Genomic DNA, 16852 nt, shown 5'->3' on the forward strand with positions numbered 1-16852 from the left:
TGTGCGTGTAAGAGACAACAAGGATAAACATTGACCTTGGCTAATTCTCCAGTCATTAGTGAAAAGTTTAAACCAAATCCCAACACTGTAGACTAATGCAAACGGAAGTTATGGCTGTGAATGTAAGTGTCTGTAATTTATTATCAGTATAGTTGCTGTACAAATTGATTTCCTTACTGTTCCTACTGTCTAGCATTATAAATACTCACCAGAATCAGCTGAAACATTGGTAACCCTTTCCTTGGACACTGTAGATGCTGAGAAAATAAAAAGAAGTTCAGAAGTCATGTGAATAATGCAGGTTTTTGCTGAAACAGTTACAAAACATCTATCCTTAAATAATACAGCTTACTTGTAATTTGTCAGATTAAATTCCCAGTACACACACAGTGCACTAAATGTACTACTGTTTGCCAACTGAATAATGAAGATAATTAATGTACAGTTATAAATAAAATATCACATACATATATTTGCATTATTCCATCTATCTACTGTATATACTTATATGTGATTGGGTCTTATAAAACCGGTTGTATCACCTATGAGACTATGACAGAAAGTTAGATTTATTGTCACAAACACAAAATATATCAGATTTCACTGTCAGAACTATCCTGGGTTAATGGTCTACTTCTACTGGCTGCTTTTTCCAGGAGCAATGGAAAGCTACACAAGTGGTTTGGAGCCCTGCCCAACAAGGAGATGGCTGTGTGTGGCTGTACAGCTTCATGGTGTTGGATAAAGATCACATCATTTGATGACTTTTGTGGACTTTAACTTAAAACTTGAAAAAAAATTGAACTCAAACCATGGCTCAAACAAACTCACTACTCTGACAATACATCAAGACTCCTATCCACTGGGCTACCAATGCTAGCTGCCAGATCCCTGAATTTTTGATGATGTTAATTGCACAAACAAATCATGGGCAGGTCAGTCACAGAGTCTTATAAATACTCTTGTGCTTTGTGCTCAAAGGCAAGCAAGGCTAAAAGCCTTGCAAAATTTCTAAACATGAAACAAGGAGGAGATTCTACACTTTTGCAAAGCTAAGGTGATAGTAGAGGATGCATCAGTCCTCTACCATATACAAAATCTCTTACACGAGTATATGTGCATGGGTTTCTGTATGCATAGCGTATATGAATAATATATACGGGTTTCCGTATACATAGTGGGTATCAGATGATGTGATTAAATTTCATATTGATTGGCTCATAACCTAACAAGTACAAGGAAAAATTAATAATTTTTAATTAGGGATTATAGATATAAAAAGTAAGGTAACAAGGGTGGTTACCTACACCTGCAGATATAATAGTGGACATTTAATCCCTAATTCAGTCTATAACCATAACATGAAGGAATATAGACTGAATTAGGGATTAAATGTCCACTATTATATCTGCAGGTGTAGGTAACCACTGTTGTTTCCTTACTTTTTATACCTATGATCCCTAATTAAACTTGAAATTATAATTTTTCCTTGTATTTGTTTGTTTACTTTTTGTAACATAATTACAACTAATGAACTTGCACATATCGCATCAAAAGGAAGGCTCAATGTTTTGTCTGAATGTGCGCCCCAATTGTTACTCAGTGAAAAGTCAATAGACTATTCTGCTTTGTTCTTAGTCAGCCCATTATACAACATTCACTGCTTGAAGTATCTTAGTTTACTACAGTGGTATATCCCCAGTATATGGAACAGTTAACTGTTTGTTATTTTAGTAGTTTTTCAGTAAACCCGCATTCACTGATGTTTTACTGAGAGTTTAAAACTTAGTAAAATAATTATGTTCCATATACTTAAGTTTACTGACACTTTACTATCAGTATAACTACAGTAAGGCATCTTAACAAATTAGTAAACTAAGAACCTTCAAGCAGTGATTTTAAACAAAGAATAGTAGGCGAAGCTCCTCTGAAAGTAATCCAATCACTATGGAAAATTTGATGAGCTCGCTCGTCTAAATGCATGCCCCAGCCATCAATTAGTAAAGGTTATTATGCTTCATTGTAAGCTATGTTACATAGCATTTTAAATGAAGAATAGTAGGAGAAATCCCTCTGCAATCAATTCAGTCACTATGGAAAATACGGACGATTTGATTTACTTGGGAAACTATGTGCACGTTTCACCACTAATCACCAGTAATCGACACCTTGTACTGTCAGCAAAAAGAAATGGGACACAAAGGAGGACAAAGGTGATCCCATGATGCGTGCATTGTACACACTGTGGTATGCCAAAAAGTACTAGCCGGGCTGAAGCGATGTCTAACAGTGATAAAATCAAGTCAGTAGTTTTAGCTGTTATTGAGTTACGCTTGTCTGAAGGCATTAGTAAGTAAGCAAGCAAGTAAGTAAGTAAGTAAGTAAGTAAGTAAGTAAGTAAGTAAGTAAGTAAGTAAGTAAGTAAGTAAGTAAGTAAGTAAGTAAGTAAGTAAGTAAGTAAGTAAATCAGTAAGTAAATCAGTAAGTCAGTCAGTCAGTCAGTCAGTCAGTCAGTCAGTCAGTCAGTCAGGAAGTCAGTCAGTCAGTCAGTCAGTCAGTCAGTCAGTCAGTCAGTCAGTCAGTCAGTCAGTCAGTCAGTCAGTCAGTCAGTCAGTCAGTCAGTCAGTCAGTCAGTCAGTCAGTCAGTCAGTCAGTCAGTCAGTCAGTCAGTCAGTCAGTCAGTCAGTCAGTCAGTCAGTCAGTCAGTCAGTCAGTCAGTAGAAAATTCCATTAAATAAAAAATTTTAAATTTTGTAGCAACTTATTGGAAACATTTTGAGTGACACTGAAGGTATGTTTGGGCTTGGTTATACCTCACCGATACTTCCAAGTTGCTGTGAAGGTATTGTGAGGTTGGTTTCTGGTTAATATTTTTTGTGAGAATGTGCAAACCTCCATGATCCCTAATATACAGTACTATTATACTGTATGGTGGTCTAATTTATATCACTTTGCCTTCCTCCTTCATTTTGTTTCATTAACCTCTAGCCTCCCTGCCACCACCAATTGTAGCCGATACAGTTGAACCAAGGTCAATCTCAGCAAAAACAACTATCTAAAATGACAGGAAACTTGGCTGTTGGCTACTTGTTCAGTGGATGGCATTAAAAGTAAGAAAATTGGTACAGAATGTGTGAATTGTTTGTACATGTAGCTGCTACCATTGTCAAGCTACAACACTCTAAACAACTAAACCTGGTATATTTCAATATATTTCAATACTTGTAAATACATGTAGGTGATAAGACCGGTTTTCCAGACCAGGTCACATATGTGACCAAATTTTTGAAAATCACTCTTATGGGTGCAACTGACACATTGGTCCCTAAAATAGAACATTAACTGTTATCTTTCTAAACATTCATTAGGTAGAATAATTATATCAAAGATACGTGTCTATATAAATATATTTTGAACTCTGCTATTAACATCACAATGTTAAATAAATTCTAATCATTTCATGGGCGACCATAAGGATGATTTTCCAAAAAGCAGTCACACTATCTATAACAGTAAATCTATGTACATACCCAGTATTGTAAATCTATGTACATACCCATAATTTTATTAAGGCAATAAATTTCATGTGTATGTATCTAAAATTTAATTACTTCAAAATTTCATTTAAAACTTACTGTAGATTTTTATAAATGCCTATTGAATTCTCAATAAACCTTAAAGGTTTACATTGTTGAGTCCTTCCACTTATGTGGTGAGTGGGAGATTGTGGAGTACATATTAGCCTTCTTGGCACAGAAAATGTACTGTAATGATGCATACAGAATCATATTGCAAATAATGGATGGGTAAAATTGTATGTTGTTATGAGAATTCTCAGGAGCATAACATTCTAATAGAGCAGCCATTTAATAATCAATGTTCTCATAATTGAGCTTTCTACTATTTGCATATGCTAATACTTTACTTACTATGCTGAAGTTTAGTTTTACAGTTCCATTGTCAGGTAAATTAAAAAACTTCTCAGAAATCTGACTGGAGATGATCAACTCTGGTATGTTGATGCTGTTTCGTTGATACCTGTCAAAAATAAACAGATTGGTAATAATAGGATATTGTTCAAATTTATAAACACAGGATTGTTTATGGTGTGTGCATCCATAAATGCTCACGTTTTCATGATTGATTTTACACCACTTTATTCAAACGTTTATACCTGGAGAGTTACATGTACTATTTTCATGAATTAAATGCCATTCCATTTGTTGCAATTACAACAGTACCAAAGATTGCTTTCTTAAGCAAAGGTAAAGTGATTAAAAGTATCTTTTAAAACAAAGGTCTTTAATAGAACTCAGAACTAACTGTAACTTCATCCCTGTTTATTCTACAGTGATGGGATAAACATCAGAAGACTCACCACATCACAGTGCATACATGATTGCATCTCAATAAAATTGCATAATGAGATGATTATGTGATCAGCAGTGTTGGGAGTAATGCATTACATAAGTAACGCGTTACATAATATTATTACTTTTGTGGTAACCAAGTAATATAACGAAATACACTATAAAAATGGGTAATATAACTCAAGTTACTCTACTTACAACATTAACGCGTTACCTAAGTAATACAGTTACTGTAACGAGTCTAGGGCTCAAACAAATAGTGGTTTTTACTATTCGAATATTCTTTATTCACAACTACCGAATATTCGAATATTCTTTTTCAACATTGATATGGATGAGATATCAATAATCCTGCGGCTGTATAAGATGTCTCTTTAATACAATTCAGAATCAACATGATTTGATCACTTATGTCATAGATATGCTTATGTAGGATCACGAATTTCCATGTACTCTACCACTGATGTTATATATTTCCTTTGAAACGAATATTCGAATACCAGAAATGGTATTCGAATATTCGAATATTCTCCGAATATTCGAATAATAGAATATTCGTTTGAGCCCTAAACGAGTCTAATATTATGTAATATTATTACTACAAGTAACGAAGTTACTAATCTCGTTAGTTATCCTCTGAGTAACACCTAGCCGAAGCCTACTGAATGAAGCTTATTCACCAGCTTCTTACATTTCCCAACAATGCAATCATGTCACGTGATAAGGTGGTAGTTTCACACGTGACAGCTTAAGGCTGTGGACACAAAGTAATATAATATGTATTATTATTATAGTTACTTTATTTTATGGGTAATATGTAACTGTAACTAAATAGTTCAGTTGCAAGTAATATGTAATATGTAACTAGTTACTTTTACAAAATAACTTGCCCAACACTGGTGATCAGTGTAAAATATATCTTGACAATCACGCACTTGTTGGGAGAAAAAAAAAGGCTATGAAGTTTATGGAGTTACTTTTAAACAGCTGTTTTGTGCTGAAGAAATATCTTCTGTGAGATATAAGAACATTTACTTGGCATTCTTGTGATCTGTATTGTAAGTTTATAGCTTTTATATTTTGCTTGAAATTTCTCTTTCAAAAAAATGGTGTAAATATGACTAAAATGCTTTTAACTCTAGGTTATTGTGCTATAAGCAAATTTTTTTCTGTGAAAATTTGCATTGTATGAAGGGCAATCTGTGCAAGGAAGTAGAACTCCTTAAGATTCGAAAATGTACAGAAATTCATTTTAATGTTTTATCGACTGCACCTCCAGTGAGTGTGTCATGACCACACCTTTCAAGTATGCTACAAATCTCCACGTTTTGTCCAAAAATTATGTAGTTATGTTTACTAAGTAAAATGTTACAAGCATTTAAAATTTTGGGCATTTATGGATGCAGGCACTATAGTTCTAGTGTGCTTTAAGTTGAACACTGAGTGCACACAATTAGACTCAGTTTATGAAACAGAACTATCACGGCTACTTTGTTGGGGCATCTGTTTATCAAGACACATGAGTGTGTTGTGTGGCCAAGGAACACACTGTGAGTATATTGACAGGAAGAACAAAAACCATCCATGGCCCCATCTCCAAAGCACACCATTTTTCCATTATAGCAGTCCACCACCTAGGGTATGTTACTCAGCAAATTCACAATAGCCATTCGTAAGAATAGGCGGTCAAACTTATGTCTTTTCTCTTCTACGTTTTTTCTCTTCTTGAGTGGTCTTAAGGGGCTAACAGACTTAGATTATTCTTTCACACTTAAAAAATGCAAACGGGCAACATGTAACTCAATTACCTTGAAACTTGACACAGATGATGAGCATAGTAATTTCATGTACCAAGTTTGCTATAAACATCCACAGTATTATGAGTATTACTTTGTGTGAAAAAAGATTGAACTGTTGACCAGCCTACAAAGTAAACTGCATATAGAAATGACTTGACAATCAATGTGTGCATTGGTTGATTATTGTAGTGGTGCCTTTTGATGGTTTGAAAATCAATGGAATCACAGCTACAGAGTTATAAAAATAAATTTCAAACCAAGGACCTCCATACCTAACATCCAATTTTTTTAAAAGGCCATTGTTGTCATGCTTATTCAGCTTCCTTAATTTCTGCTTTATAAAAGAAAATTTTAGCTGTAATAGTAAATTGAATGTTTATAATTTCATAGAACTACCAATAGATTGCTCTAGAGCATTTAAAAGTCCATTAAAATGTGCATATTACAATAAATAAATATGTAATAGTTGTAACATAGGCAAGAGTGATTTTCCAGATATAAATCACAAGTGCCCATGCTACAACTGATATATTCCACTTGGGTGACTCACCTGCAAGTGTGGGAAACTGCAGAATGCTTTGTGAGTGTATTTATATTGGGCTGTGTTGACTTCAATTGTGGTAAATGATGTAAGAACAATAACAAAGCATTCCTGAGGCCAAATGTAAGTGTAACACTATGGGCATGCAGAAAGCTTTGATTGTGGGGGAGCGTAATCACAAAAAAAATTATAAACGAAGCACTTAAAATGCCTGTTAAAAGCACTTAAAAACCCACAGAAAGCATAATGTGAGCACATAACAATGTGTAAGTGCAAGTACTTATTGTAATAGTCATGAGTTGTGAATATAATTATTGGCAACGCTAATGGCTTTATCCATTAAACACATATGTGATTCTACGTACATGACATTACGCCAGGTACCAATTATTAATCAAAACAGCAATATAGCTAACCTGTGACTGTCTTCATTCAATAAAACAATGAACCACTCTCATTTACTAATGCACAAATTGAAAGTACATTATTCACAAAACTAAAGCCCACAGTCGATCCCACTATATTATAGCAAAAACACTACAGTTTCATCAAAGAAATTTAACAATTTCTAGGAATTCCTGGAATGTACTAACGAGAAATGGAGGTAGTATATCAAAATATACTACTTCCATTTCTCATTAATGCATTCCGAAGCACTGATAGCAGTGCTATATGGCAATTATACACCTTCTCTTCCCTTTGAAGTGAGGTATGAAAGTGATATATTAACAAATAAAACATGCAATGCAATTTGTCTTTGATAAACATTATTGTGTCTGCACAGAAAAGAAGGAATGTGGGCAAGAAAACCCTCTGAGCCAGTATTAGTCAGGTTTTTGGACCTTATTCCATTTCTTGGCCACCACCTTTGATTTCACAACTTTTTTCACCCAGGACTTACAGCACGCACTCTTTTTTTTACAGCTTGGCTGTTTTTGAGTGGATAGATATGTACTCATACAAATATCCATAAGCTACGACTGGCTAAAATTTTGCATTTCCATACCTAACAGATCTATTGTTAAGATAAGATTGTAGATTTTGACACATGAAGCTTACAACTGGTACCCTTACACCTACAAATAAACATAAGAGTAAGATTATGTATAATTGTGTACATTAAAAGTACTTACGTTCTGTGCTCCTTTGAAATGTGATGGCATTAGCTGGTATAATAATTTGAGTATGAAATAATTTAGGGAATATGATGGTAGGAATTAAGTCAGGATCAGCTGGCATCATTAGGGCATTTAAAACTGTACAAAATACAATGCTGTAAATACTGCACAGCAACACAATGCATACATTTTTACCAATAATTACACAACCAAGTACTAAAGATAATACAAAATGCAGTTAAAATTACATCATTAATAAATGAATAAATAAATGAATAATAATAAATAATGTTTGAGAAACTACAAGGCCTAAGGCTTCGCACACACCGGAAATAGAATCCATGTTGTATGAAAAGATAATCGTAAAATGGGTGAATGTTTCTATGGAGGTGATAGAAATGTATGGAAATTCTATTTAATGCCAATCAAAACAGCACTTGTTATACCCACTACCAATCAAGCAAATTCAAATGGCTATTTTAATGAGCGAACTACTGTTCAATTGTGTTTGAAAGTGTTGCCAGCTGGCACACTAAGTCTCAAGTCGCCATGCCAGCTGCTAGCGGATGCACTCCGTATATCGATGGCTGCAGGACACCTGAATAGGTTTGACATGGTTTGGTTGTTCGTTTGTACTAATGTATTGTAAAGAGTGTGGTATGCTTTAAATTTTTTCTTGTATTATTGTACATTTTGCCTTTACCTAGCTTACTAGACTCTGGCTGGCTTGGCTGTCTACCTTTATCTGGTTCATCTGGCTTGCATACTCCTACGCGTCCAAGTATTGTGCATCTCCTGTAGGTTGTGTATGCATATAGTGTGTACCCCATCACTGTGCCATTGCCACACCATTGATGAATTGTATTTAGCTACTGGTGACCTCTAGTTGATGTTGATACTGTGCTGCATAGTGGCTGCATAGCTGAGTAACTTTTATCTTCGGTGATGTTGCTAATAATCATGCAATACTGCAATAATATATAGCTGTTGCATTAGTGTATGTACTTGGTTATATATGTGACGTGGTCCTAGTAATTTTACAACCAAGTACTAAGAATAATATGAAACGCGGTTAAAATTACATCATAAATAATAAATAAATAATCAATGTTTGAGAAAACTACGAGGTCTAGAGAAATAAACTAACCGGGGATAGATTTGCCTGTGAACGAAGACACAAACATATAATCGTTGCGCCTGTTCGTGCTGACGACTTAACCATACCTGTAATTCTATATAATGCCCAGTAACACACCCTTGCTTATTTACAGATTGCGTGAAGGAGAGATTAGCGAATGTCCATGGAGGAGAGCTAGAGGCCACTTTACACGTAAACAAGAAGATTACAAGTAAGTTTTTACCCATCCAAAAACAGCTTATAGCTGTAAAAAAAGTGCGCGTCCAAGTAAAGCAGAGTTAACTGCGACAAAAAGTAATGATATCATAATGTGGCCATGTGCGAGGTGTGCAAGTTGTAAAATTAATATTAGCTAATCAGATAATACAATGTTATTGTTAAAGTGTTAATGAGAACTATGTGATGCTGCTAGTTTTTAAGTGTGTGAGCATCTTCATAAATGCCACATAAATTTAATTCTCAATAAAGCAATGTGTATAGATTCTCTGATAGTAATAAATAGTTTGAGTTTGGCCACCTTTCCTTTGTTCGTAGCATTGCTGTATACAGGAAAGGCGGCCAAACTCAAACTATTTATTACTATCAGAGAATCTATACACATTGCTTTATTGAGAATTAAATTTATGTGGCATTTATGAAGATGCTCACACACTTAAAAACTAGCAGCATCACATAGTTCTCATTAACACTTTAACAATAATATTGTATTATCTGATTAGCTAATATTAATTTTACAACTTGCACACCTCGCACATGGCCGCATTATGATATCATTACTTTTTGTCGCAGTTAACTCTGCTTTACTTGGACGCGCACTTTTTTTACAGCTATAAGCTGTTTTTGGATGGGATTTCAATACTTTTTGTTAGAATAAGCAATGCACTGTTGATAAGTTTCCATGGTTTTGACAGAAACCCCAGATTACAGTGACAGAATATTAAAATATAACTGTAATTTTAGTGGCCAGGACCGCCCACATGAGGGGGGTAACTGGGGTATTTTGCCCCCTGCCCCAGCCCGAAAAGGGCCCCTTGAATACCTGTTTAAAGAAAGATCGATATACTCTAATAGAGCAGTCAGGATCTAGACCCTTCCTTGCCCCTGGGCCCCTCTTTAACTCTTTTCCCTGGGCCCTCTAATTTCTCTGGATGGCCCTGTTAGTGGCATGCAACTGCAGCCAACTAACACCCATTTTAACTAGTAAATCCTTAACAACACTTTGCCTTTCATCTTGTACTGCATTGAAACGATCAAGATACTCTATTAGAGCAGTCACAAAACAGCTGTAACACAACAATCAATATTTAGCATAGTTACAACTTCTGCTTAGCATCGGATTGTATAGTTTAAATTACTAGCTACTTACAGACTTTACAATATAAAAATATGGCACTTGTAGAAATGTGACTGTTCTATTAGAGTATCTCGATCTACTTCAAGCATTGACTAATTCAAGTGAAGAAGCTACGCCCCTGTCAAGAGAATGAAATGAGAATAGTAAAGAAAAGGCAAGTATGTACAGAGACAATAGAGGGGCGCGTAATTATGTCCTGTTGTAAATAAACGCCTTTAAAATTTATATTACTACTACATAAACGCACCAGAATAGGCTTTTGTGGCTGTTGTCTCCAAGGTTGTCTCATTACTTGTCTTTTCGTGTTGAAGGGATTTAGTCGCAATTGGTGAGTTTAACTATACATGTATTTGTGTTGTAAAACTTAATTGTAAAAAGGCGATTAGCACATATCATGAAACTAGGTTAGGTAATCCTAAGGCTGCAGCACATGTTGTTGTAGACCTTCAGTGCTGGTCACTGTAAAGTGTTAATAATAAATAAATAAATAAACATGTATTTGTCACAGTAGAGTCTCTCACGAAGTCACGATTATTACGAGACATTGGACCAGGGTAAAAAATTTACTGCTATATTTAGAGGTTGTAGCGTTTGTATATCTTAGTATCTTAATAAATAATCCCCCATGATCACTAATCACTAATAGTACAGTGAAAACTGGTCATTATTCAGGCCGTAGGGACAAAATTTTCTGACCTTGCCTTTTAAAGAGGTGGCTGCATTATGCAGCCTTAAAAAAAGGTAAGAAGCATGCTGTTCTAACTGGCTATAGAGATGGATTTAGTGTATGACAGCGTATGAGACAGTGAGTGCTGGCAGCTAGGGGGCAGCCAATCTGTTAGAGCACCAAAAGCACTGCTTCAGACATAGGCAGTTGTCTGTCAGCCCCAAGTGTAAAAAGTTTCACTATTGGTCCTTATAAGCTCCTGATGAAGAAAGTGATGAAGTCATTATCCATAGGATATATTTTTCACATAACACAGCATTCCAGTAGTTTAGTGGTGACCACAACACTGCCTGAGTTAAACTGTGGTGAGATTTGAGACTACCAGAAGCCCTGGAATGTCTTCAACACATGAAATACCAAATATCTAATGCCTGGCTTTCATCCACAGTGGACCTGTCTTGGTGGCCACTTGTACAGAAGGGAAACAGCTGCCACACAGTCTTGCGAGCGAAACAGCTAGTTGCCACACCCCTTAATTATCAATTTGTAAAATCTTTAGCAAAATTGTGTGTGCGAGCAAGTGCGATGTGGCAGTGCCGTGTATATGGTTGCTGCCTAGCAGTGACACATCACGAGTATTGAAGTCACAATGCGTTACTGTATCATCCATCTAAATACAATCTCTGAATGTGTCATTTTGTGTAGAGAGCAATCTTCCACAAGAAGTGACCGGCAGGTTTCAGTGTATATTGTTAACCATTAATATTTTTCACAATATTGTGAACTATATGTACAGTGAAACCTCACTTAGTGGCCACCTCTTTAATAAGACCACCTCATTATATTGGCCACCTCTAGTAGGTCCCAAATATAGCTAAGCATTACTTATGAACTCATTAATAAGGCCACCTTGTTATTCAGGCCAAATTTTTTGGTCCCACAGCCTGCCATATTAATGAGGTTTCATGTACTTATGTGAATTTTTATTTTTCGTAACTTTTCTTCAGGTTTACTGATGGACACTATGAAGCATTGTTGACTGGTACGTGTATAATGTAGTAACTTGAAATGCTAAAACAGTACGTAGCATGTCTTGTATGTACATGTAATGTGTTGTAATGTGTCCACACATCCACACATCCACACATCTTAGAAATAAATATAATTGTATTCTCTATAAATAGTCAGTTCCATTGTGCCACTGGGTCGTAAGTTGGTTGAGTATGGATCATCCAGGGCACTTGAGTCACATTTTGTCCTGGCCAAGTGGATCTCATCCACTGACAGAATACACAGGATCAGATCACGTGTATAAATTACAGTGGAACTTGTTTATTACCACCTTCACTCATTCAGCAGGTAACAGTGTATAAATTCTCAATTGGAATTGGCTTTTCAAGGGTGGTTGTCTTTCTATACTAGTGGCCATTAAGACAGGTTGTACTGATAGAGTGTACATACTAGAGATGCCTCCACTTAGTGTCGTTTGATAGTGATGCAATGGAGACTATGTATTATTGCATTTAAATACTATACTATTATATTGCAACTCTAGCATGTATTTATAACAGGAAAGTTTGTTAACTGTTTAGACATACTGGAGCCACACCCACTCGTCTGGATTCTACAAATGGAGCTTGTTGCCATCATACTTACTCGTTACTCCCATTGTGTTTGGATGAATATACATGCCGTCATGTGAGACTTGCTACCATGGCGGGCCACTGGAAAACATTTGCATAGCAGTTATATTACAGTCATTATTGTACAATTCTTACATTATTGTTGTGAAAAGTGTTTGGTATTCGTGTGTCTCCTCTGTATGTTGTAATTACATGTGTAATTTTGTGTGGGGGTGCTATAAAATGCAATAATGCATGGTGACAATTGTATTAGGCGATTTTGCACACTTCCTTTTAAGCTAGCTACATGTGCTAATTACTCACAGCTTGTGTCAACAACTGGTAACCGCAGTTGTACTCTTGTGTCATTCTTTAAGCCGCGCCCTTAGAGGACAAATTATGTCGGGGCGACTAATTTCAAAACGAAGGATGGTATGCAGCACCATAGATTATATCTATGGACTATAATCTATGGCAGCACACTTCTTGATGGCTATATGTACTGATTAACTACATAGAGCGCCAGTTCATCAATACCCAGTGACCGCAGTTGTGCTCTGCGTCATTCTTTAAATTCCGAGTAAAATTCTTAGAGAGCAAATGACGTGGGGGCGACTAAATTCAAATTTCAAACTAACCATTCTCGAAAACAAATGTTTCAATCTGAACGAAACTTTTAGAACAGTTTAAAGACACATTGCCCTACATGCCAAGCGAGTATTGCAGAAAACAACAATCTGGGATTTGTATTTGGCCTCTAGGTCGACTTAGGACGACTGAAACTTCGTTTGGTGCTGAAATCACGACTGTAGGGTAATCATGTATGGTGAAATCGATGATGTGAATCTTGAGGTGATTGAGTGAATACTGAAGCGATAACAGGGCGATCAATGTTCGGAATGCACAAAGGAACGCAAGGCATACACCTGCGGTTGCGTCTAACCGCATGCGATTAAAAAAAAAAAATGAAACTTCCCCTTTGAAGTCGGCAACCTCGATCACGAAACAATCGGCATGGATTTGCTTCACTGCTTGTGTGGTAGTTACTAGTGACACGATGGGTTTAACTCCAGAGTTTCAGAGGGATAGCGTAAGTGACGGGTGGATTACAGGAAGGCCGAATTTGACAACTTTCGTTCTTGTAAAATCCTCACGTAGTGGTCGCGTCATTTATTGTCTGCGGCGCGCGTTTCTGCTTTACTGGCCGCGCGACTCACTACCGTGAGTCTTGATGTTTGTAACATTTTTAAGTCTCCATGCTAGCTGCCAGCGGATTCATTCACATAAAATATGTAATCAAATAATACAAGAAAACATTAAAACACATGCCACGCTCTTTACAATACAGTTACATATAAAATAACATACGATAGTGTGTCGTGCGGCCCAAGAAGCCGGCGCGCCACACCGTGAGTATATTAACAGGAAGAAAGAAAACGCAATTTTCACACCTATGTAGCTCTGTGATCCCTTATCCGATTGGAACCAAATTTGCTAGAGACGTGCCGCCCAGTTAGGGGAGTCTACATACCAAATTTGAAGAAAATCGCTCCAGCCATTTCCGAGATACGAGCGAACAAAATTTCGTTTTAATTTCTTCGTTTTTTTCTTCTTCTTCATCTTCTTCATTTCGCACACTTCGCAAAATTCGCCATAAAACACGAATGCGTGCTCGGATTGGGATGAAATTTGGCACACTTAAAGGGCTCATTAAGGCGGATCTCCGTACCAACTTTGGTAGGAATCCGATGAACATTCACGGAGTTATGACCGATTATTTGCGTAAAATAAGGTCGAAGGTCTGTCACGCCTACAGGGTAAACCTCTTGGAGGAATCAGTTGAAAATAGATATGTAGATGGAGCAACCATCGTAGGAGTGCCTTTTTGTGGTTTGAAAGGAATCGAGATAAAGACCATGGAGATATTACACAAAACCCAACCTGTGTCAAAATTACGCGATCGATTTTTATGAATAAAAAAATTATTAGTTTTCGTGTCTACCAGACAAACCGCTTAGAGTAACGAGTTGAAAATCTGTATGTAGCTGGAATAATCATCATAGAAAGTTCTTGCAGTAGTACAGAAGAATCGGATTACAAATCACTGAGTTATGATTCGAAAGGCAACTACGTGCAGCAAATGCGAGATCGAGATACTCTAATAGAACAGTCACCCTAATAAAGCATTCAGTTGCATGTATAATTTACTCAGTTATATTACATTGCAAGTTATTCTGTAGGGAATTCAGCTACAAACATGTCACCCTGTAGTCAGATCAGCTAGAAGAAGGTACCTAATAGAGAGTTCATCTACAAAGAAGCCATCATGTAGAGAGTTCAGCTCAAATAAATCACCCTGTAGAGAATTCAGCTACAAACAAATTTCCCTGTAGAGAGATCAGCTAGAAGAAGTTACCTTGTAGAGAGTTCAGTTACAAAGAAACAATCATGCAAAGAGTTTAGCTGCAAACAAATCACCCAGTAGAAAGTTCCGCTATGAACAGATCCACTATAGAGAGTTCAGTTAGAAACAAGTCATCCTGTAGAGAGATCAGCTAAAAGAAGTCACATTGTAGAGAGTTCAGTTACAAAGAAACAATCATGCAAAGAGTTTAGCTACAAACAAATCACCCAGTAGAAAGTTCCGCTATGAACAGATCACACTGTAGAGAGTTCAGTTAGAAACAAGTCATCCTGTAGAGAGATCAGCTAGAAGAAGTCACATTGTAGAGAGTTCAGTTACAAAGAAACAATCATGCAAAGAGTTTAGCTACAAACAAATCACCCAGTAGAAAGTTCACGCTATGAACAGATCACACTGTAAAGAGTTCAGTTAGAAACAAGTCATCCTGTAGATAGATCAGCTAGAAGAAGTCACTTTGTAGAGAGTTCGGCTACAAAGAAACCAACATGTAAGAGAGTACAGTTGCAAACAAACCACTCTGTACAGACTTCAGCTACGAACAGATCACCCTGTAGAGAGATCAGCTAGAAACAAGTCATCCTGTAGAGAGTTCAGCTAGAAGAAGTTACATTGTAGAGAGTTTAGCTACAAAGAAACCACCATGTAAGAGAGTTCAGCTGCAAACAAATCACCTGTAGAGAGTTCAGCTAGGAACAAGTCACCCTGTACAGAGATCAGCTAGAAACAAGTCATCCTGTAGAGAGTTCAGCTAGAAGAAGTTATATTGTAGAAAGTTCAGCTACAAAGAAACTACCATGTAGAGAGTTCAGCTGCAAACAAATCGCCCTGTAGAGAATTCAGCTACAAACAAATCACCCTGTAGAAAGAAGAAGTTACCTTGTAGAGAGTTCAGCTACAAACAAATCACCCTGTAGAGAGTTCAGCTAGAAACAAGTCACCCTGTAGAGAGATCAGCTAGAAACAAGTCACCTGTAGAGAGTTCAGCTAGAAGAAATTACATTGTAGAGAGTTCAGCTACAAAGAAACTACCATGTAGAGAGTTCAGCAGCAAACAAATTGCCCTGTAGAGAATTCAGCTACAGACAAATCACCTTCTAGAAAGATCAGCTAGAAGAAGTTACCTTGTAGAGAGTTCAGCTACAAACAAATCACCCTGTAGAGAGTTCAGCTAGAAACAAGTCACCCTGTAGAGAGATCAGATAGAAACAAGTCACCATGTAGAGAGTTCAGCTAGAAGAAGTTACATTGTAGAGCGTTCAGCTACAAAGAAACTACCATGTACAGAGTTCAGCTGCATACAAATTGCCCTGTAGAGAGATCAGCTAGAAGAAGTTACATTGTAGAGCGTTCAGCTACAAAGAAACTACCATGTACAGAGTTCAGCTGCATACAAATTGCCCTGTAGAGAGATCAACTAGAAGAAGTTACATTGTAGAGCGTTCAGCTACAAAGAAACTACCATGTACAGAGTTCAGCTGCAAACAAATTGCCCTGTAGAGAGATCAGCTAGAAGAAGTTACATTGTAGAGAGTTCAGCTACAAAGAAACTACTATGTAGAGAGTTCAGCTGCAAACAAATTGCCCTGTAGAGAATTCAGCTACAAACAAATCACCCTGTAGAGAGTTCAGCTAGAAACAAGTCACCCTGTAGAGAGTTCAGCTAGAAGAAGTTACATTGTAGAGAGTTCAGCTGCAAAGAAACTACCATGTACAGAGTTCAGCTGCATACAAATTGCCCTGTAGAGAGATCAACTAGAAGAAGTTACATTGTAGAGAGTTCAGCTACAAAGAAACTGCCATGTAGAAAGTTCAGCTGCA

General features: G+C 36.7%; 1 protein-coding gene and 1 long non-coding RNA gene across 2 annotated transcripts in view; one reads left to right on the forward strand and one right to left on the reverse strand.

The window, feature by feature from the left end:
• LOC136245248 (uncharacterized) overlaps window positions 1-16852 on the reverse strand; it is a 201949-nt gene that overhangs the window by 105318 nt on the left and 79779 nt on the right. Inside the window, exons 21-24 of the mRNA XM_066036736.1 lie at window positions 7844-7966; window positions 7717-7786; window positions 3930-4038; window positions 353-417 (exon numbers count right to left, since the gene is read on the reverse strand). Coding sequence (XP_065892808.1) covers window positions 353-417; window positions 3930-4038; window positions 7717-7786; window positions 7844-7966 — 367 coding nt within the window. The remainder of the gene's footprint in view (window positions 1-352; window positions 418-3929; window positions 4039-7716; window positions 7787-7843; window positions 7967-16852) is intronic.
• LOC136245845 (uncharacterized) lies at window positions 10563-12866 on the forward strand. Its single transcript, XR_010696152.1, has 3 exons — window positions 10563-10648; window positions 11995-12029; window positions 12580-12866. It is a non-coding gene; the product is annotated as an uncharacterized lncRNA (long non-coding RNA).

The sequence above is a fragment of the Dysidea avara genome, chromosome 15 (assembly GCF_963678975.1).
Source record: "Dysidea avara chromosome 15, odDysAvar1.4, whole genome shotgun sequence".
In the NCBI taxonomy this organism is placed as follows: domain Eukaryota; kingdom Metazoa; phylum Porifera; class Demospongiae; order Dictyoceratida; family Dysideidae; genus Dysidea; species Dysidea avara.